Consider the following 22,007-nt stretch of genomic DNA (forward strand, 5'->3'; position numbering starts at 1 on the left):
CTTGCATTCTGTCACTCAGAACCAGCACTTGGGAAACCAGTCCCAGGAAGGTGGAAAGTGTGATTTGCTCATGTGCTTGGAAGAGAAGCAGCCTGGCTTGGCAGTGTCTAATTAGGGCCCTCCTAATAAACAGTCGGCCGGTGGCGGCCGTTTCCCTTACCCTGAGTCCCATTCAGAGCTCTGTGCATCTGGAAGGCCTTGATACCCAAGTGAAGCACAGCCCGTCCGGTTGGGTGTGATTCTTCACCTAAAAGCGCAGACGTAGAAGGCAGGCACTGTGCTTTTTTACCCCTACCCACATACAGGCACGGAACTGCCCAGTGGTCCATTCAGTAACACCAAGTCTGAGGAAATAGAGCCAGGCAGAGCTGCCACTTGGAAAAGACTGGAAGGACCTTGTGAAAACCCCTACGTTAGATAATAGGATTGCCTAGGCTACTCTACCCTTCTGGAATTACTTACGACTGCATTGCTCTAGATGGCCCCTGCTTCTGTTCCTTGGACAGTTTATCTCAGGTCATCAACACTGGCCAAGCCAAAGTGGGTTTTGTGAGGGGAGCATGCCATGTTAGGTGACACACTTTTTCTCACTCGACTTCCTGCCTGCAGGTAGTTTTCAGACTCCCATATTGTGGCTTTGGGGCTTGTTCTGCTTTCCTTGCTTTTGAATGATTGCAGGCCTTCAGCGGCCCCTGGTCTGTCTGGCTCCAGTCAGCTCCACGTTCAGTAACTAGAGTCAAGGTTGTTTGCTAGATGAAACTTTAGATCTACTTGAGGTGTTTGGCTCTTGACCCTCAGAACACTAACCGCCCCCCCTTTGAGGAACACACAGGATATATGGCCCTTGTCAGAAACACTCAGGCACTCTTGCCACTGGAAAAACCTAATGAAATTCTATTTCTTATACCAGCTTTCCAGTTTGAGTCCTGTTGCTGGTGTGTAGACATGAACAGTATACCCAGTAGGTCTTGCGTTTCTGAGTCATGTCTTGTCAGTTCTCTAGAAGAGCCCATTCTGTCCTGGCGTCATCTGGTCCCTTGTGATAGCTTGTCAAAAGCAGCCATGTCCTCTCCAGCCTCCTCCTTATTCTTATCTCTCTTACTCTCCAGGTGTGTCATGTAGTCTGCCTCATCTGAACTTGTAGGTGACGGACTAGCAAATATTTCCCGCAAAAACATTGTTGCCTCTCTAGCCTCTACCATCAGTTTCCCGAAACCTAAAGCCTACCCATCTTAACAGCAAGAACTAATAAATGGCCCCATCTCAATGCAAGGGAGCAAGGAAATGCAGCCTAGTTGGTACCCAGCAAGAACAGGAAGCAGTTCAGATTAGCATCTACACAGCTTCTGCTGCTGTGAACAAGGAAGAAACTGATATATTTCCCAGTGGTTCTAAGTAGTTTAGAAGTGTCCAGCATTTACTGAGTAGCTACTCCACATAACATAGAAACAGGAGTCTCATAAACTGTTCTTCAGTCACAAATCATAAGATTGAGTCCCCCAAAACTGCAGGCAGTTGTGAGTCATTCTGGGGGTGCTAAGAACTGAAACATGGGCACAGTGCTCTTAACCACTGAGCCCCTCGCCAGCCCTATTTCTGACATTTTTGATGCTTGTCTAATTTGTTTCAGTTCATTAAGTGGTAAATGCTTTAATTTTAAAATTCTGGTGGTTTTTTTTCTGTTTTTAGTTTATAACTTTCCCATGCTGTGGTTATTTTTATGCTTTTTAATATTTATCCCCATAATTCCTCGTTATAAATTGTAGTCACTTAAGAGTCTTACAGAGATTTATAAAAAGTTTCCCTATTTCAAGTACATGTTGATTTAATAAGAAATTATGGATAAGAATTATTGTGCTACATTAAAATTATCTGAAATTAGTCAGACATAATAGCACATACTTGTAATCTCAGCACTCAGAGGTAGAGGCAGAAGGATCAGGAATTCAGGATTATCCTCTAGTAAATGCATTAGAGGCCAGCCTGGGCTTCATAAACTCTGTCTCAAAAGTACAGAAAACAGTATAAAGTTGCATGATAACCGGGGAGTGACCTAGGTTAACATGTGATGTGTTGTGCTGTGCTGCATTGTCATGTAAGTGACATGTTTAATATTGTAACTTCATGTGGATAGTTACTGCTCCTGTGTACGTACAAATATGGTGACTAACTGAGGAGCTTGAGGAATTGTGCTGCCTGCAGCTTACACTGTGCTCTGCTTTGTTCTGTAGCCTTAAGAAAGCAGCCGACAGTAAAGAAAGGGAATCTGTGAGCTTTTTACCGCTCAAGATAAACACAAACACTATGTCTCAAGACCCCAGGCACCTGAGCCAATTTCCCCACAAACACGATGAGAGTGTGGCTTTATACAGGACAGCAGGTGAGAGCATGGACAGCAGCTGTCCAGCAGCAACTGCTACAGAAGAGCATTTGGACAAAATGTACCTTGAGATTTTGAAGAAGAAAACATCTGTTATCCCCTCACTATTGCCTGAGGATGACAAGACTAAGCAGGTAAGACGTATGTGCTTGGGTTAGTGGGGCTGATGATGTCATCCTTACACTTCTCTCCTGCTTTTGCTTTTCTTTCTCTTTCCTTTTAATAACTCGTGTAAGACTTGAATAGTTTCAGGAAATAGTCTCTGCATCTCTGTGTTGCCCATGGCTCCTCTTCCTCACAGTCTGCATCACAGGACAGTTAGCCTTTTACAGGGTTATGATTAGTAACTGTGATAAAAGTCACATTTCGTTGTCCTTCTTTCTGTTTTTATCTTTCTGCTTATGGCTCCCAAGGTTCCAGTATTTTTATCTTTACTTTCTAATATTGTATTTTCTATAAAGCATCTCATTTCTGTGGATTGAGGCAAGGTGTTGTATTAATTCCTTTATTGTTACTGTGATAAAAATACTCTGGAAAGGATGACGTGGGGAAAAAAGGGTTTGTTAGCTCATAGTTCAATCAGGCAGCTGAGATGAAGGAGGACCAGTGTAGTGAATCCCAGGTGCAGCACAGCTCCCTTCCCCTTCTGTGTAGTCTGGGGTCCCAGCCATGGAATGCTGCGCCCCTCACCACAGTCAGGGTGATCTCCTTCCGCAGGGCCCCAGGCCCATCTCCAGCCAGCCTGTCGGGTTGACTGTTCATTAGCCATCACAAGTATGAACATTCTTTTTTGTTTTGTTTTGTTGTTTTGTTTTGTTTGAGACAGGGTTTCTCTGTGTCACCTTTGGCTGTCCTAGACTCACTTTGTAGACCAGGCAGAACTCAAACTCACAGCAATCCAACTGTCTCTGCCTCCTGAGTACTGGGATTAAAGGCGTACACCCCCACGCTGTTTACATACAGACATTCTTAATGTACCTTAAATCCAGAGAAAAGAAAGATATTGGTTGTTATTTCAAAGTATCTTCCTCCTTGATGCCTTCATTATTCCAGTAGCCACACATACACAAGGTTATTTTACTTTATTAATGTGAAGGACTTTGTCCTAATGCTAATTTTGAAGGTGGGTTTTAAAACACTGAAGTTATAATGAGTTAGGGAACCTCGCTGTAGTAGTTTGCCCTTCACAAACCTCATTATTTGCCAATTACAATCTGTTAAATTTTCATTAACAACAGTAGTTGACGTTTATTCCAATCCTAAAGAGTTTGTACTTGCATGCAGACTCCCAGGCCACAGCTCAGTGTTGAGAAAGAGGCGCCTGTAACTGGTAAACAGGTTCCACATAAGAAGGTCAGAAGTGCACCTGCTTTGCCTAAGAAAAAGCCACAGAGCGGACCTTACGCATCAGCTCGGAGCTCAGGCTACGGCAAACCCAGTTCACCACTCCAGTTATTTTCTGCTCTTGAAAAGAAAACCTCAAAGGACATTGCAAAAAGTAAAAACGTGAGATCCATTCCCACCTCAAATCAATTTAGAAAAAAAGGTAAGAATATATTCTACTCAAGACAGAATCAGATATATATAATGCATTGCTTAGTTGTCTTTGTTTCTGTAAAGGAGATTAGTAAAGAACTGTATACTCCTTTTTGGGAAAGTTTAGTTTATAGCTTTTGACCCAGGGTAGTGGCAGTGAAGGCAGTGAAAGTAGCTGATGGAAATATGTTTAAAGGTAGAACTGGTAATATAAAAACTGGCTTGAAGTCAGGCGTGGTGGCGCACGTCTTTAATCCCAGGACTCGGGAGGCAGAGGCAGAGGCAGGTGGATCTCTGTGAGTTTGAGGTCAGCCTGGTCTACGAAGTGAGTCCAGGGCATCCTGGGCTACACAGAGAAACCCTGTCTTAAAAAACAACAACAAAACAGGACAAGAAAACCTTCTTTGAGTCACTGAAATGGAGCTGGAGTGAGGTAAATTTCAGACTGGAGAGATGTCTCAGCAGTTAGCTCTCCCAGAAGTCCTGAGTTCAATTCCCGGCACTCATAAAGCGGTGTACAACTGTCTACAATGGAATCTGATAGCCTTTTCTGGTTGGCAGACATACATGTAGACAAAACAATCGTATACATAAAATGCATGCATAAGTCATTTTTTTTTTAAGTTTTAAAAAAAAGTTTGGCTTCGCTCTTAGTAGCAGCGGTAACTGTACGCTTGTCTGCTGCTAGGAAAGAAAAAGCTGGACAGTGTAGTAGGTAGTTGAAAGAAAAAGAAATGGACGGTGCAGTAGTAGGGTGGAGACCGGTTGCCAGGGCAGCATCCTTGGCTCAGCAGAACTGTAATGGTGCACAGTAGGACTGCATTAGCTGGGAGTGTGGACAGTCCTGGGTGGTAGGGCATGTGGAGGCACAGGGAAGAGAGAGCAAACTGGCAGCTGGACAGATGCTAGAGGGAGGAGAGTGGCGCATCCTTCTGTTTGCTTCAGTCTTCTCAGGAATAACACGGTGCCATTAGATGGCAGCAAAGCGGGAAAGAAGGGGAGATAGGAAGCAGGCGTCGTAAAGATACTGAGTTGGAGGTCAGAAGGTCACTGCACGATTGCAGATTCTCTGCAAGAGCAGAAAGTGCTCTTATTAGCTCTCCTAACCCAGAACATGCCGGTGTGCGGGAGCAGCTAATAGGGAAGGGACACTGAGGAACCGAAGCCCAGGGCTTGCCGGGGCCTGAGCATGGTGAAACCTTTGCAAATGAAAACAGAAGTGTCAAGGTGACTGAGAAGGGTTCAAGGTGAATGATGGGTTGATAGATGAAGGCAACAGTATTTTTATAAGTAAAGTTAACTAATAGTCTATACTTGTTTTCCCGTATTTCAAAATCTTACAATATTTGTATCTGTCAGAATCAAAACATGCCACTCGTTTGTATGCTAAAAATGTAGTGACAGTGACAGACCATATCTTCCTGTTCTTTCCCTGACCTACTTTAATCTCATTTAAGCTGTTGGTTATGTTTTGTGTGTATCTGTCTATCTTTTTATTGAGTAGCTTTATTCACTCAGAACTGTAATTCTTTTGGAGTGGTTAACTGTTAGAGGTTGGGTTCCTAGGGACGCAGACTGCTGCAGGGAAGTGTAGCAAATGCAGTTCAGATCAACAGTGGTTTGAATAAAAATAAGTCCTGTTGCTTAACCAAATGAGTCTTTTCTCTTTGATGAACAGTGAGTCCAGAGATAGGGAGTTGAGAGCTACAGCTGGGAAAGGAACCAGATCCCTTCTTTCCTGTTGCAGAATCCAGGCTGACTTCTGTCTTGTTTTAAGATTTATTTTTATTGTGTTTAATTGGGGGGGTGCATGTGAGTACAAGTACCCATGGAGGCTAGAGGCATCAGGTCCTCAAAAGTTGCAGTTACAAGTGATTGTGAGGCATCTAACATGGGTTTAGGGGAGCAAACTTAGGTCTCTGCAAGAAAAATACATGCTCATAACCACTGAACCGTGAAGTGGCATGACAGTAGAACAGCCATACCGTTAGTGTTTTCATTAAAATTTCCTGCCTATAACACTTACCTAGGAACGTTTGTTTCCATCTTTTGACTAGATACTGTGGCCACCGCAATTTGTATATGGTTTGAGGAGATGGTTATGTTGAGCTAATAAGCACACAGACGCCCAGGACAGAATTAGGTATCCGTCAGTGGGGAGGGTAGTGTCCTTGGCTTAGAAGAACAAGCTGAGAACCACTGTTTCAGAGGGTGCTAAAGCCCTACTGATGTTTCCTGGCTTCACTTTCAGTTTTATGAATTGCCAATCACTTCCTTCCCTCCCAGGAAACGTGAAGTGATATATTCCCTTTCCCAGGCCACCCAACTGGTGGCTTTCTGTTTTCAAGGTATATTTATTCTCTCTTGCCACCGTATCTCCCTCAGTTTAGATTAGTTCATGCTTCTGGTCATTAGGGAAATTGAAAGTCTCTTACCTAAAGTGGCTCCAATTCCAATATGGAATTATTTTAGCCCTTTTAAATTGAATGTTATTAATGCATTCTTTCTTCAAAGAGAGCTTTAGGGTTCTAATTCTGCAGTGTTTTGCTGTTTGAATTTTATATTAGGAAATTTTTCTTAAGTAAGGCGCAAATTCTAGCTAGATGTCTCAGCTAAGCAGAAAATCCTGCTCGGTTGCCAGCACCCACACAATGGCTCACAACTGTCTGGAACTCTAGTACCAGAGGAGTCAGTGTCCCCCACTGACCTCCTTGGGCCCCAGACACAAACACAGCTATACATTCCACAAATACTTACATACATGGAAAAAAAGATTCAGGAATGGAAGATTCTGTTGTAAAAAGACTGGCAGGCTAGACTTACGCACACAAGACCACATGTTTTCAGCTGTCTGGTAATCATGTGCGGTCAGGACACACCTCACCCTTGGTCATGGTGTGACTTGACAGTGACTGAAAGGTAGCACATGTTGCATCTGCAATGACTAAATTTTTTTTATGAATGCTTAAAAAATGTCTTTAGAAACATACATGAAACACGCTAAATACAATGATGACCATCAGGAAAACCTTTACACACCTACAAAAAAGATAGAAATGAAGTCTTCCTATGAGGCAGTGTTGAATTATTTCTTCTTTTAGCACCTAACACATGGTACTATTTTGAATTTAAAAAAAAACTATATTTAAGCAGTTAGATCTTGAGGAAATCACTGTAAGAATACAAAATCTAAAGTTGCCTATTAACCTCTAAGGCAGCTGGATAATGCTCATGGAGTGATCAGAGCCTGTCACGTTTGAAAGTGGGCATTAGGATCCCATCGAGGCATCTCCCATACATTGCTTATTGCTAACTGGATAGTGTGCTGGAGAGTTATTTCTGTATTTGGAGGTTTAGAATTTATTGTGAAAGCAGAAAATTAGACCAAAATATAGATTAGTCACATTCCTTTCTAATTTTCTAAATGCTGCTTTTGAATCATAGCAGTACTATTAAGCTTTGAAATCAAACTTAGGTGAGCTGTTATGATACCCTCCGCAGTGTAAACTGCTCCATTAATGCTGCAGCGCCCTGTCACACGTTGAGTGTCAAAGAGTGCTCAAGGAAAGAAAGCAGCTGTTCTTTCTGGTCCGTCAGGTGGATATCCTTACTGTGGCCATCTTAGAGAGTGAGTTGTTTACAGTGATAAAGCCCTGAAGTTACCCTGCTTCAGTCTCCTCACATTGATTTAGCTCCATCTGTCATTTCAAGTGTCCAGGGTTAAAAGTAGATGTGGACTGGGGGTGGCTGCTGGGGATACGGTGACCAGTGAAAGGACCGTGTTGTGTGGCGCCTCAGCCTGTGTGGCCATCACCATTTCACCTTCACATTGCTGCTGTCCTCGTATTTATTGTCCACCATTGCCGAATGCACCTTCAACCTTACTTTGTGATGCTTTCTTCTGTTGTCTGCAATATTTAGAAATATTGTCTGGAACAAAACTCATCAAGCCTGCAGCTTTGAATAAACCATCCCCCCAAAGTGAAGGTAGCCTAGCTACACCTAAGAGGCCTGAAGACCCCCCAGATGATTCCTTTGTTCAGTTTCAGACTGTAGGTATTGAAGCTCATCTTAATATTTATAACTTTTATGTCTTAAAATCATTTGAAAACTAGATTATAAAGTTATGTTATGTGTTAATTGCATAGTGTATGTAGAAAATATCACAGTTGATGTTGATTAATATACACAAAATATGGAATTTCTTTTCCTTATTCACATCATTCTTACTGCTCTCCTTGTGGTGGGGCATCACTAACCATGTCATCGCTACGCTGTGTTCTAGCCTTAAACGTACAACTAGTGTAATGAAGCAATACTTCTTTTTGAAAGGAGCCTACAGGATCCTATGGTGGAAACAGAGAGAAAGAATTACTAATGTTGAAAAGAGCTCAGGAAGCAGAGGAAAAGTGGAGGGGTGCACAAGCGCTAATTGAGCAGATTAAAATCGCATTCTCAGAAAAGGAGAAGGAGCTGGAGGGCACAATGGAAACCCTAAGGAGGCAGCAGGAGAGGGAGCTCTTCAGACTGAACCAAGAAAACTACATTCTTCAGGCCAAGGTACCAGACACACTCCTCTGGCTTTCCTTTTTATTTATAACAAGAAAAAAAAATGCTTCCTATTAAACTCCTTGTCATCCTTGGAGCCTGGAGCTTTGCCACATAAAATACAGACTTCGTTCTTGCTTCTCTCATTACAAAAGAGTGAATTGGATCATGGAGAAAAGCAAAACTGGCTCATTTTGATGATCTTCCTGTGTCAGCTTTTCTTTTAAAAACACATCAATGAGTTCATTATGACCCTCAGAGAAGTGGGAGTTTTAGCAAGCCGAGCAGCAGAAGGTGGAGAGGCAAAGTGCGTCACCATGGTATTCCTGAGTCCTTTCTCTTACCAGAAAATCTCTGTGCTGACTAGACGGTAGTCACAGCACTTCCCAGAATGCTCAGTAATAGAGGTTGTTTGGCTCTAAAAATCCTCTTTATCTCCCTCACTTCTTTCTTCATGTCCTCCTGCAAATAAAACAATTTCTCTGTTTTCTTCAAGTTAAGTAGCTTTGAAGAGACAAGCAGAAAACAGAAGTGGCTACAGTTTGGAGAAATATCTGATCCCATCACCGGAGAAAAACTGAAACAAATCCAAAAAGAGATACAAGAGCAAGAGACACTTCTTCAAGGATATCAACAGGTGTGACAGTGCTTCAGCCTATGACAACTCTGGTTTTGCTCCTTTAATTATAAAAATCAGGTATATTAAAATACTGCTGTGCTCACGTGACATGCAGATGCAAGTAAGGCAATCATTGACTGGTGTCCTCCCCCAACACCCACCTTTTCCCCTCCCCTCCCCCTTCCCTCTTGTCCTCTCTTCTGTGCTCTGGGACTCACTGTCTAGTCCAGGTGGGCCTCAAGGTTGTGACCCACCTCCCAAATGCTGGGTGCAGACATGCAGCGTTGTGCCCAGTTGAGCTGCCCGTTTCTTATTAAAGTAAAGTAGCTGAGAGCATCAGTTCTGCATTTAAGTGAGGGCTGGCTAAAGTCTTTAATATCTGCTGTGAAGCCATGTGCAAACCCGCTCACCCTTATGAGTAAGGAGAATAAGACAATAAGGTAATAGTGGAAGTCAAAGTAAAACACTACAGGCCAGCCTCATAACCTGGCACACAGTAGCCAATCAGAAATGTTTGCATGCTATTTTAATAGCCGTGTTCTTTCTAAGTGAGCGTGTTTTCCTTAGCTTTGTACAGCGTTTGTAATAGGTTTTGACTATTATTTTCAGCATTATCAATCTGCACTCAAGTGCTCATGCCCCAAGGATGAACTTTTTAAAATTTAGTATGAGCTATTCGTTTATGGCAGCAAGTATTTCTGATGTGTATAAGCCTGGACAGGTTTAAGACTTAACTTCCTTCTCTGCCTGCCTCACTTTTTGTCCTATTTCTCCTCTTGTGTCATCCACCTTATTAAATTTTCCTTTACAGTCATAGTCTGAGCTCTGAATGTTCCTTACCAACCAGAGAGGACTCAGAGAAAGCATTTCACACTGGTGGCTCTGAATGTTTGCGCAGCACACGCTGCCCTCAGTTTAGTGAGATCCATTCAGAGTCTTCGTCCACTGTTGCACCTTGCCATGCAGAGAGGGATTTTAAAGATTTCACAGACCCTTAAGTATGTCAGCTGTCCCCTCAGAAGACAATGTGCAACCTCTGTGCGTGTTGGTGTGCCATCTGCCAGGCACTAGCCCACACATCCTGAGATAATCCATAGTTTTTGCTACCACCTCAAAACTGCTTAGTTGTCAGCAAATTGTCGATAAAAAGGAGGAATCGTAAGTTAAAACATGCAATCACAGATTCGTGTGTTCCACATGTAACTATCTCACTGTTAGAGGCCAGCCTCCTGGCATCATCCTCTACTTCTGATTTTCCCCTTCTGGTCCAAACCAGAATTGGATAGATAGTCCCACTGCCTTTCTCAGCCCTAGCCCACCACAGAGGTGTTAGGCTGTGTTGACTCTATCTTCACCGTCCCTTTTCCGTTTACACTGATGAAGTTCAGTTTATTACACTGACATTAGACTCTTCACTTTGGGGGAATGTTGCAACTAGCTTTTTCTCAAGTAAACATTTCAAGAAGAGTTGAGTCTAGATAAGTTGCCTTCTAAGATAATAGAAGATGTATGAAAAGGGTTTTAAATTTATAAAATTAAAAACATGAAATATTAAAGACCACTTAAGTGATTTATCTACTAACACTCCATTTTATGTTTTAAGGTACTGCTAATTTTTAAATAAAATTCATGTTTTCTGTTTTTAAAAAGGAAAATGAAAGGTTGTATAATCAAGTAAAAGAGCTCCAGGAACAAAATAAGAAAAACGAAGAGCGGATGTTTAAGGAAAATCAGAATTTACTTAGTGAGTTAGCTTCCTTAAAGTAAGTTTTTTGAAATTTTTCCACTTAAATACACTTAGCTATTTCTGAGCTTTGCTGTTACCATATTAAGAATGTGGGTTTTTTTTTTTTAGAAATTGTAAATATTTTTTTATGTATCTATTTTCTTTTAAACACTGACTTCCAGTTTTATAATTTTTTTTTTTTTTTGAGACGGGGTCTCTCTGTGTAGCCTTGGCTGTCCTGGACTCTCTTTGTAGACCAGGCTGGCCTCGAACTCATAATTCTTACATTACATATTCAGAGGACTTTTCTTTTAGTAAATCATAGTAATGGATAGTTAATTTATACTCCAGTATCCTCAATATATCCATATGTGAGATTAATGTTGCTTTTAAGAAACTGAACATTAAAAAAAAACTGAAAACATAAATCATTCATTCTTCTAAAGTGAAAAGTATAAGCATTTCCCTCAAGTCTACTTCTCTTTAACATATCTGGTGATTTATATAGTTTGAATTCACTAGAATATTATATTAAAAAGAGTACTTTGTTTTAAAATTTTTTTTAATATTTTATTAATTTATTCATATTATATCTCAATTGTTATCCCATCCCTTGTATCCTCCCATTCCTCTCTCCCTCCCATTTTCCCCTTATTCCCCTCCCCTATGACTGTGACTGAGGGGGACCTCCTCCCCCTTTATATGCTCATAGGGTATCGAGTCTCTTCTTGGTGACCTGTTATCTTTCCTCTGAAAAAAAATATTTTTTTATTTTCAAAACCAGAGAACAGATGCACAAAAATCGTTTTCTGTCCCAAGCAGTTGAAAATGCAGAACCTACCCAAGCGCAGAGTTTCACAGATCTTCTAGCCGAATTACGGGCAGCACAGGTAAGTTTAATAAGAATTTTAACTATTATGGTTAATAAAGTTATCATAAACATTTCAGGATGTGTAAAAAAAATCTGTTTTTAATAAAAATATATAATATATTGAATTATATTATTTGAAAATATTAAGAAGCATCTAGGATTAGCATTTAGTATTTATGTGATTTAATGTACAGAAAACCTTGGCAGCTGGTTTAAATGGCCCCTCCTCTACAGGACAGCCTCTCCTCAGGCATTCATCACACGGAGCCATATCAGAGGCATTGCGTTTGGGGCACAAGTAGACTTTATTTCACATAAGGTCCCAGGGCTGAAAAGATGGCCCAGCTGCTGGTAAAGAACATGCACTACTCTTGCCGAAGACCCAAGTTCAGTCCTCAGTACCCACTTCAGGCAGTTCACAGTCACCTCTAACTCCGGTTTCAGGGGATCCAATGCCTCTGCCATCCAAGGGCACCTTCACTCATGTGCACACACGTGTGCATACATGTACGCACACATGCTTATACACATAATTAAAATAATAAAAATAAATATTTTTAAAAAGCAAATTCTTCATTGTAGTACATACACCATATGCTAAAATAGGAAAACAGTATGGAGGTACAGTTACCTTTAAGTTAGTAACCTTTTTGTTTGTTAGTTGGCTTTTTTCTTTGTTATTTCTTTACATGCTGGTTGCTGATGTCCCTCCCTCTTCCCTTCCCTTCCCAGTCCTTCCCTCTCACCTTCCCTTCCCCCACAATCCACTCTTCTTTGCAGTAAGACTAGGCTCATCTTCTCCTATTGAGGCTAGATGAGGCAGCACAGTTAGGAGAAAGGGATCCAAACACAAGCAGCAGAGGCAGCCCCCGCTCCCGTTATAGGAATCCCACATGAAGAGTAGCTGCATAACTGCTGCAAATGCGGAGAGGACCTAGGTCCATCCCTTGCATGCTCTCTGGTTGGCGGCTCAGTCTCTGTGAGCCCCCATCGGCCCAGGTTAGTTGATTCTGTAGGTTTTCTTGACCCCCTCTCACTCCTTCAATCCTTCCTCCCCTCTTGCACAGGGTTCCCCAACCTCCAACTAATGTTTGGCTTTGAGTCTCTGCATACGTTTCCATCAGTTGCTGGGGGAAGGCTCCCTGATGGCAGTTATGCTAGGCTCCTGCCTGCAAGGATAGCAGAATAGCATTAATAGTATCAGGGGTGAGCGTCCTCTCACGGCATGAGTCTCAAACTGGACCAGTCATCGACTGGCCCGTCCCTCAGAATTCTTCTCCATCTTTCACCCCTACACATCTGGTAGGTTGGACAAATTGTGGGTCTGAGGTTTTGTGTCCGGGTTGGTGCCCCAGTCCCTCCATTGGCAGTCTTGCCTCGTTGCAGGAGATGGACAGTTCAGGCTCCGTATCCCACATTGCTAGGAGTCTCAGCTAAGGTCACCTCGTAGATTTTTAGGAGTTTCCATTGTCCTAGTTTCTAGCTCATCCCAGAGGTGCACCCATCCCCCATCCAGTTGTCCATCCTCCTAACACCTGATCACTCCTGTTCCCATCCACACGCCCCACACTCCACACCCCAGTCTGCACCCTCCATCCACGCTCCCGTGTCTGTTCTATTTCCCCTTCTCAGTGTGATTCGGCCATCCCCTTGTGCCTTGTTACCTAACTTCTTTAGGTCTGTGGATTGTAGCATGGTTACCCTGTACTTTCTCAGCAATGTCCACTTATAAGTGAAGACATACCATATTTGTCTTTCTGGGCCTTGGTTATTTCACTTATTATGATCTTTTCTAGTTCCATTCATTTGCCTGCAAATTTCATGATGTCATTGTTTTTAAGGCTGAGTAATACTCCATTGTGTAAATGTGCCACAATGTCTTTATCCGTTCTTTGGTTGAGAAACATCTGGGTTGTTTCCAGTTTCTGGCTGTTACGAATAAAGCTCCTATGGACATAGATGAGCAAGTGTCCTTATTGTGTGGTGGAGCATCTTTTGGATATATTCTCAGGAGTGGTATGGCTGTGTCTTGAGGTAGCACTATTCCCAGTTTTCTGAGAAACTGCCAAATTGATTTCCAAAGCAGTCATACAAGTTTGCACTACTACCAGCAATGGAGACGTGTTCCACTTGCTCCTCATCCTCGCCATCATGAGCTGCCATTTTGAGTTTTTGATCTTAGCCATTCTGATGGGTGCAAAATAGAATTCCAAAGTTGTTTTGATTTGCATTTCCCTAGAGGCTAAGGATGTTGAACATTTTGTGTAAGAGCTTCTCAGCCATTACAGATTCCTCTGTCAAGAATTCTGTTTATATCTATACCCCTCCTTTTGGGGGGCTGAGAGAAGTTTTGGGGTTTGGAGTTTTAGGGGGCGTTGTTTGTTTGTTTGTTTGTTTGTTTGTTTGTTTTAAGACAGGATTTCTCTTGTGTTAACTTTGGCTGTCCTGGACTCACTTTGTAGACCAGGCTGGCCTCGAGCTCACAGCAATCTGCCTGCCTCTGCCTCCTGAGTGCTGGGATTAAAAGCGTGCGCCACCACGCCCGGCTGTACCCCATTTTTTAGTTGGTTTATTTGTTAATGTCTTGTTTCTTGAATTCTTTATATATTTTGGATATCAGCCCTCTGTCAGCTGTGGAGTTGGTGAAAAACTTTTCCAATTCTCTAGGCTGCTGTTTTGTCCTTTTGATGGTTTCCTTTGTCCTACAGAAGCTTTTCAGATTCATGGGGGTTTGCAGACCTGAGCAGTGGGCAAAGCCCAAGTGTTGACAGTAGTGTGGAGGTCAGGGGGCTTGGGGGATTTGCTTAGTTTTTTAAGTTATTCGTATGTGCGTGAGTGCTTGGTCTGGGTGTATGTCTACGTGCTACACATATGCCTGGTGCCTCTGGAGGCCAGAAGCCATCAGCTCCAGCGGAACTAGAGTTACACGTAGTTGTGAGCTACCCTGTGAGTGCTGGGACTTAAGCCTAGGTCCTCTGGGAGAGCAACAAGTGAGCCATCTCTTCAGTCCCTAAGTTTTATTTTAACGTCCAACCTTTTTACGTAATTATGATACAAGAGTTATCAAAATAAGCCAGGCATGCTGACACATAACCTTAATCTCAGCAACTGGAAGGCAGAGGCAGGTGGGTTGCTATGAGTTGGAGACCAACCTGATCTACCCAGCGAATTCCAGGTCAGCCAGGCTTACTTACATATAAGAACCTGTCTTTAAAAAAAAAAAAAAAAAGTCGTCAAAAAATAAGATTAGAATTCTCCTTTTAGGTTAATAGGTAATGGGTCAGGTATGATGAGTGCTGAGGAGAAAGCTTGCGATTTCAGGGAAAGTGGTCAGGCACCATCTTCCTGGGTCTTCTTTTGAGCTGTTGTGAAATGAAGCGCAAGCTGGCGAGCTGTCTGGCAGAAGGATGTGCAGAGCCTTGAAGTAGGAGTGCTCTAGGCGTGGGGCATTCAGAGAACAGCAAAGAGGCATCTTGGCTGAAGTGGAACAGGAGGTTTCTAGTAGTGTGCTCGGTCCCAGTCATGGCCGAGTTATGACACTGAAAGTCAGCGTTAAGGATTTGAGGTTCACCCTAAGAGAAGAACCACCAGAGGGCTCGGCTGGAGGAGTGGGGCTAATGCCGCTAGCTGCTATGAGAACAGGACGCAGGGCCGAGAGGGAGCGATACTAACTTAGATATGAAGCTATCGGAGCAGCCCAGGCACAGGGGTTACTGACCATCGGTGCATCAGAAAAAGAACACGTTAGGATGACAGTGGGATCTCCAATGGGATGCTGGCAAGACTGGAGCCAGTACTAGAGATGTGGTTCAGGAGTAGAGCACCCTCTGTCCCTTTAAGATAAAATGTGACCTGAAATTTAGGAAATGTTTGTGACAGGACTTTTGGTGGGCTGTGTGAAGGAGAGAATACCCCATGATTTATTTATTGGTTTGGAAGTTACCTACTTTTATGTTCCTTCAAATGTCAAGAAAGAGAAAAGCCATCTGATGGAAGACGTCAAAAGACTGAAGCAAGACAAACAAGCTCTTGAAGTGGACCTGGAGAAAATGAGGAAAGAGAGGGACCAAGCCAAAGATCAGATCGCTTATGCCACAGGTAAGCGCAGCCGAGACCCTGTCCGTTCTGTTCTAACCATGAGTTCAAGTAATAGAAACAAAATGGTATCATTAAAATACTTGCCCTGTAAATAACTTGTAATGCTTGCAACATTTTTAAACTAGCGATAAAATGGTGTATACTTCTTATTTTTAACAAGAATTGCAACATCAAAAGAAAATTGGACATGAATTGAGTTCGTAGCTTTGTGTTGAGTCATTTAGAGGACTGTTGTCTCAGCCTGGCTGAGAGCTTCCTGAGCAGCAGAAACAAACATGCCCTGAAGTACTTGCCGTGTGAACACAACACTGTATTATTTTCTAGAAAATTAGAAGAAATACGGCATAGTACCGACCAGGAAAAATTCCAGAAGAAAGAATGACTGAACAGAACTTAATGGGGTGGGGGCGTACAAACAAACACAAGAGTGTTGCAGGAGCGTGGAGTTTGAGCCGGGCCCTGGCAGTGAGATCTGGAAGTAAAGGAGTGGAGGGAGGCTCGGCCGTGCTGTCAGCAGATTGCTGGGTGGATGGTGGGGCAGCAGAGCACAGGCTGGCAAGGGCAGAGACGGCAGTGTTCTATCGACTGTACCTTCAGCTTCCCCATATGCTGTGCAGAGAGCCCATTCCTAAGTGCTTCTGCGGAAATGGGTCATTTCTTATCCCTAAAGTACAAGAGGAAAGGCTATCTTTAAAACCTATTTTTAAAAGTTCAAAATCCTTTTTCATGTAAATTTGTTGTAATACCTAAAATAATACACTTGGAAATGTATGCCATATATATTTTTAACTATAGACATTCCTTATTTTTATTATAAGGAATCGATTCTTTCTCCCTGAAAAGAACTTGACTTTAATAATAAGTCAGTGGGAGACACTTGTGGATAGCTGTCCTCCTATGAAGTAGAGTTACGTTATGAGCACAATCTCTTGTCTCTATTACTAAAAGATTCGACCAGACACTGATCTGTACATCATTTGTTTATGCGCCTTGTTTCCTCATAAGGCTTTCACTAGATAGACGTTGTTTTTTGTTTAAATAATTAGAATTTTGTTATTTCCATTTTTTTTAAATACTGTGATGTTACTGAGTTATTTTATGGTGTAGGTGAAAAATTGTATGAAATAAAGATTTTAGAAGAAACACATAAGCAAGAGGTCAGTCGCCTACAAAAGCGGTTACAGTGGTATGCCGAAAATCAGGAGCTTCTGGATAAAGACGCAGCCCGGCTCAGGGAGGCCACTGAGGAAAGCGAGAAGCTGAAGGCGCAGGTACGTCTGTACGTGAGCGTGCTTGCAGTATAGTACTGCGCCTGTACAGCATCCTGTTCCTCCTCCCTCGCTGCCTGTGTGCGTGTCTCCTGTGCTGGAGCTGAAGCCAGGGCCTTGAACTCGCTCTGCCGTTGCTATCTCCAGCTCCAAACCCCTTACTCCTAGCATCTGTATTTATAGCTAGTTTGGGTTTGCTTTGAGTTTTGAGTTTGAGACTAGTCTTGTCACAGAGTATAGGTACCATATGGCCTGACCCGCAGGGCCTGCCTCAGCACCCGCTGCGTGCCACTCAGTGAGTTGACTCCTTCTGGCCACACAGCCGCTCCAGGCTCATTTCGCTCGCTCCTCGGTGTCCTTGATTTTTCACATTCCACTTTCCCTCTTCCTCAGCTGAAGTTTCCACTCTTAGAAACACCCCTCCCGCACCCCTGCCCTTTTCTTTTTCTCTGTTCCTTTCACATACCTTTCTGTACCTGAGCTCCGTCCCTTGCTCACTCTCTTGGTTAGCTTATCAACCATCTCTTTCTACAAGTTCCAGGACCCGGCTTCTCTTGTTTGCCTGCGTCCCCTGCAGCCAGTGCTGTACCTCAAGGACACTTGGGAAAATGGAACAGCCCAATCAGTGTCTGTTATGGAGTTAATCAGTGAACTAACATTATCTCCCCACCTTCGATGCTTTTCTATTGTGTAAATACACGTCTTGTCTTGCTACATTTTTCCTTTGTGGACAGATTGAAAAACTGAAAACTGAGTGTGGGAGCCCAGCTACTCAGCAGAAGTTACGCTCAAAGGAGAGGGCTCTTGATGCCAAAAGAATTCAGGATCTCGAGCGGCAGGTAGGCATTACAGATGAGTTTGTGTTGAAGCACTTTTAATGTATACAGAGTGTTTTGTGTCAGGATTTCCCACAAGACATAATTATTTGTGAAATCCTTACAAAGTGTGCAGGAGGTTGCATAACCCAGGGCTCACACGTGCAGAGTGCTGGACTGATGCTCTCAGTCGGAGGATGGAGACCTACTGAGGAGAGAGCCTTTTGCCTTCCAGCACTAGTACACATCTAGGAAGACAGAGGCAGAAATTTGAAGCATTGGTATTTTTAGTTCTTGGGAGGCTGAGGCGGCAGGATCACTAGATGCCAGGAATTCAGGGGAAACTGAGGACACATAACAGAATCCTTTCTCCTTTGTGTAGAAGAGAGTTAGCCCATATCCTGACTCTCCCCTCTCCCCATGCCAAAAAGAAAATAGGTGGGGGTACAGGAAGATGGTAGAATTGGGAATATGTTGCTAATACTTAGGAACAATGCACACACCCTGCATGAAGAGCATCCAGTTTCCAGTCCCCAGCCATCAGGCCGAGCCTTGCCATGCTGCCATCACAGTATTCACTTCATGGTCGGGGCAGCAGCGAGACGATTAAACTCTTACTGTGAAGCTTCTAAGATAAACAATTTCCTCTTGAAGTAGTTTTCGATAAATACAGACAATTTTCCTTCTATTTTTAAAACATTCTGTGTAGCATCTATATTCATAGCTAACTACTAAAGCACAGTTTTCCAGCCTTCGATGAGGGAGCAGGACATGTGTAATCACCTTCTGGTTCTTAAACAGACAACTATTATTTCATCACAAACCCCAGCCTGTGAGGTCACCACAGAGCTCAGTGGTTTTATGAGGGGGGAAACTAAAAACTCAACTTTGTTACTGTCACAGGACCTTCTCTGGTACTAAGAGGTATGACTTGGTGATCTGGTTGAAGAGGTAGAGCTGTTTTACAGTGAGTGTGGTACAGGCTTGCGCCCTGATTGTCTTCAGGGTTTAAGGTTTATGTTGACAAGTGTAGAAAGCCGCTTCCAGGACAGTGAGGGGACAGAGACAAAGGGAGAGATGGCTCTGTGGTTCAGCACTGACTGCTTTTGCACAGGACTCAGGTTCGGTTTCCAGTACCCACGTGGCAGCTCTTGACAGAAGACACAATGCCTTCTGCTGGCCCCATGGGCAGTGCATGCATGCAGTGCTCAAACAAAACACCCAGACTCGTAATTTTTTCCTTTAAAGGGTAGTGTTAAGTGTCTGGCAGGGAGGGCCTGATGTCCTAGACAGGCAGGTGCTTAGCAAGCTCTGTGTCTGTGTGTATCAGTACGGTCTCAGCCAGCATGTATTAGGAGTGCTGTCACATGGCGGGGCCAGTGGGGAAAAACAAGAGCGCTCTACTCCACACTGGCTATGACAAATAGAATAGGAAAGCTTTGAGCGTGCTTTGAGCAGCTGTAAGATGATCTCTGCCATTTGAGCAGGCTGGTTAGATGCTAGAGGATGATCTTTAGAAATGACTGCACTCCTGTGCCTCTGATTCAGCATAGAGATAGGCTGTTAACACCCTTGACATGAGTGCCGTAGCATAATCTAAGGTTAGATATTAAACTGCTTCAGCGTGGCGTAGCATAATCTAATGTTAGATATTAAACTGCTTCAGCATGGCGTATATTTGTGTACACACACACACACACACTTGGTCTTCCTTGAGACAGGGTTTCACTGTGTAGCCTTGGCTATCCTGGACTCACTTTGTAGACCAGGCTGGCCTCGAACTCACAGCGATCCACCTGCCTCTGCCTCCCTGAGTGCTGGGATTACAAGCGTGCACCACCACACCCAGCTCAATGTATATACGTTTAACCCATCTTCCATAGGTTAAAGAAATGGAAGGGATTCTAAAGAGAAGGTACCCCAACTCCTTACCTGCTTTGATACTGGCTGCCTCAGCAGCTGGTGGTGATTCAGTAGATAGAAACACAGTGGAGTTTATGGAAAGAAGGATAAAAAAGCTAGAAGCTGATCTGGAGGGCAAAGATGAAGAAGCAAAGAAGAGCCTTCGCACCATGGAACAGCAGTTTCAGAAGATGAAGGTATGTGTAGGTGGTTTCCAGCCCTCACAGTAGCAGACCGCTCTGAGCACCTTTGTCTGCCAGTGTGATTCCATATAAGAAGGGTCTAGGTCCGGCGTGCCTTCCTGAGCTACACCAGCAGCTCTTCTCTGTTTCAGACAGAGCAGTCAGGCACAAGATATCTTTGTGCACCCCTGTCGGTATTAGAGTCAGAGGAAAAGTAGATGTAAACACCTCTGCACGTATGTTCCGAAGCAAAGGAGAGAAAGCACTGTCATTGTTGAAGTGTCCCCTGAAGCTCATCTAGTCAGGGGTGTGGGTCAGGGAGGAGACAAAGCAGAGGCACCCGCCCTGAAGGTGGGACAGGCTACTGAAGAGCATCCTTGCCTGGGGATTCCTTTCTTCCTGCATTTTCCATTCTTCTGTGGAACAAAAATGAATAAAAATGTAAGTACCAAAACAGACCAAGGATGGACCAGGACTGGCACATCAGCTGCCCCCTTCCCCTGCAGCCTGGCTTGGCGAAGGCAGGTTTGCTGCAGTGTGTGGGCGCCAGTCTTCAAATTGCTTTAGGGCCACTCTGCGAGCCTGCTGCACCCGGCTCTGGTTAGTGCCTTCTTGTTTTGTTTTGTTTTGTTTTGTTTTTTTAGCATTCACTCTAGCTCCATCAGGTTCTTCTTGTCCCAGCTGTTATCTCTGTATTCTATATGCCCCCATGTGGTGGTTCTGGGGTTAGATTCAGGGCTTTGTGTGTACTAGTCAGGTCCTCTGCCACTGAGCCACAGCCCAGCCACCATGCACTTCCATGTATATCAATACCTCTTGAGCAACTTCTGTGGGATTACATGAAATATCCAAACTAATGTTTTAATCAATCAACCACTAATTATTAGTACAAGAGAATTAAGTGTCATCCTACCATACATACCTAAGTATATATGGCACAAGCACTCAACTAAATAATTACTGTTAAAGTTCACTGAACAGCTAGAGACTCAAAGTATGAACGCTAGCCGATGGCCCTGTGTCTGTGTGTGTACTTCCCTTACCTTACAGTTCCCCTAGCCCATCCACCCCGCCCTTCCTCACACTGCCTTCCGCTTCCTCCTTTCAGTTTTTGCTTTCAATAGACAGAAACATTCGGAAACCTCTGTGCACCCTGCTCCTAGATGCTCTGTATCTATCTGCTTACCCCATATTTTCCTCATCCATCGAGACCAAATGCAGGGGTGCTGACTCCATGCAGGCTTCCCACCTTCCTCAGGTCTCCAGCAGTCTGCGCTGCCTCAGCGCCTGACCTATGTCTTCACTGCACGTGTCGTAGGACATGGCAGATGCCGTGTTACTCTTCCCCCCTCACAGCTGCACATGATTAGAACCAACCCAGTGCCTGGTATGACGCTGTAGCTCAGTAAATATCCATAAATGAGCAGACATAAGTACCTGACACCAAGTAGAATAAACTGTTATATTTCCTTTTGCTCTAAAGGTCCAGTATAAAAAAATCTATGCTGTTGCACTCCCTGTTTTGAAGATGTATTGTTCTCAGGAGGTAGAAGCAGGCATATCACAAGTTCAAGTCCAACAAGACCCTCTTTAAAAAAAACACACACAAAATGAAACAAACAGAAAATGTTCTGTTTCTCAAACACTTGAATGGCTCCACTTGCTTTACCTGTTTATCTTCAGAGTGTGACAGCTTGCATGGAACTGCATCATAGGCTAATATTAATAACTACTTTAACATTGATAAAGTATCAATACTATTACTTTAGTAAGCCTCGGTTATTTTTTTTTTTCTTTTTGAGACAGAGTCTCATGTATCTCAGGCTGGCCTTGAGCTCACTGTGAAGCCCGAACAGATCTTACACTCCGGAGCCTCCTGCCTTCACCTTTCAAGTTCTGAGGTTGCAGGCATGTTCCAGTATGCCCATCTCTTAAACTTATTTTAAGCTTTAAAACATTTGAGGGCTTTATAAGCACACGTGTCATCTAATATATATGAATCAGTTTTTAAGTGACAATGCTACACCCGCCAGTGAATACATCTGATTTCCAAAAGAAGTTG

General features: G+C 43.3%; 1 protein-coding gene across 3 annotated transcripts in view; it reads left to right on the forward strand.

Moving 5' to 3' along the window:
* Nucleotides 1–22,007, forward strand: part of CEP162 (centrosomal protein 162) — a 70,356-nt gene that overhangs the window by 24,563 nt on the left and 23,786 nt on the right. For all 3 annotated transcript variants that reach the window (XM_084754947.1, XM_084754948.1, XM_084754949.1), the window contains 11 exons: nucleotides 2,232–2,514; nucleotides 3,665–3,926; nucleotides 7,838–7,968; nucleotides 8,249–8,476; nucleotides 8,961–9,101; nucleotides 10,734–10,846; nucleotides 11,594–11,699; nucleotides 15,652–15,778; nucleotides 16,886–17,049; nucleotides 17,781–17,885; nucleotides 19,745–19,960. In XM_084754947.1, coding sequence (XP_084611073.1) covers nucleotides 2,232–2,514; nucleotides 3,665–3,926; nucleotides 7,838–7,968; nucleotides 8,249–8,476; nucleotides 8,961–9,101; nucleotides 10,734–10,846; nucleotides 11,594–11,699; nucleotides 15,652–15,778; nucleotides 16,886–17,049; nucleotides 17,781–17,885; nucleotides 19,745–19,960 — 1,876 coding nt within the window. The remainder of the gene's footprint in view (nucleotides 1–2,231; nucleotides 2,515–3,664; nucleotides 3,927–7,837; nucleotides 7,969–8,248; nucleotides 8,477–8,960; nucleotides 9,102–10,733; nucleotides 10,847–11,593; nucleotides 11,700–15,651; nucleotides 15,779–16,885; nucleotides 17,050–17,780; nucleotides 17,886–19,744; nucleotides 19,961–22,007) is intronic.

The sequence above is a fragment of the Acomys minous genome (genome assembly GCF_964271855.1).
Source record: "Acomys minous genome assembly, chromosome: 13".
In the NCBI taxonomy this organism is placed as follows: Eukaryota; Metazoa; Chordata; class Mammalia; order Rodentia; family Muridae; genus Acomys; species Acomys minous.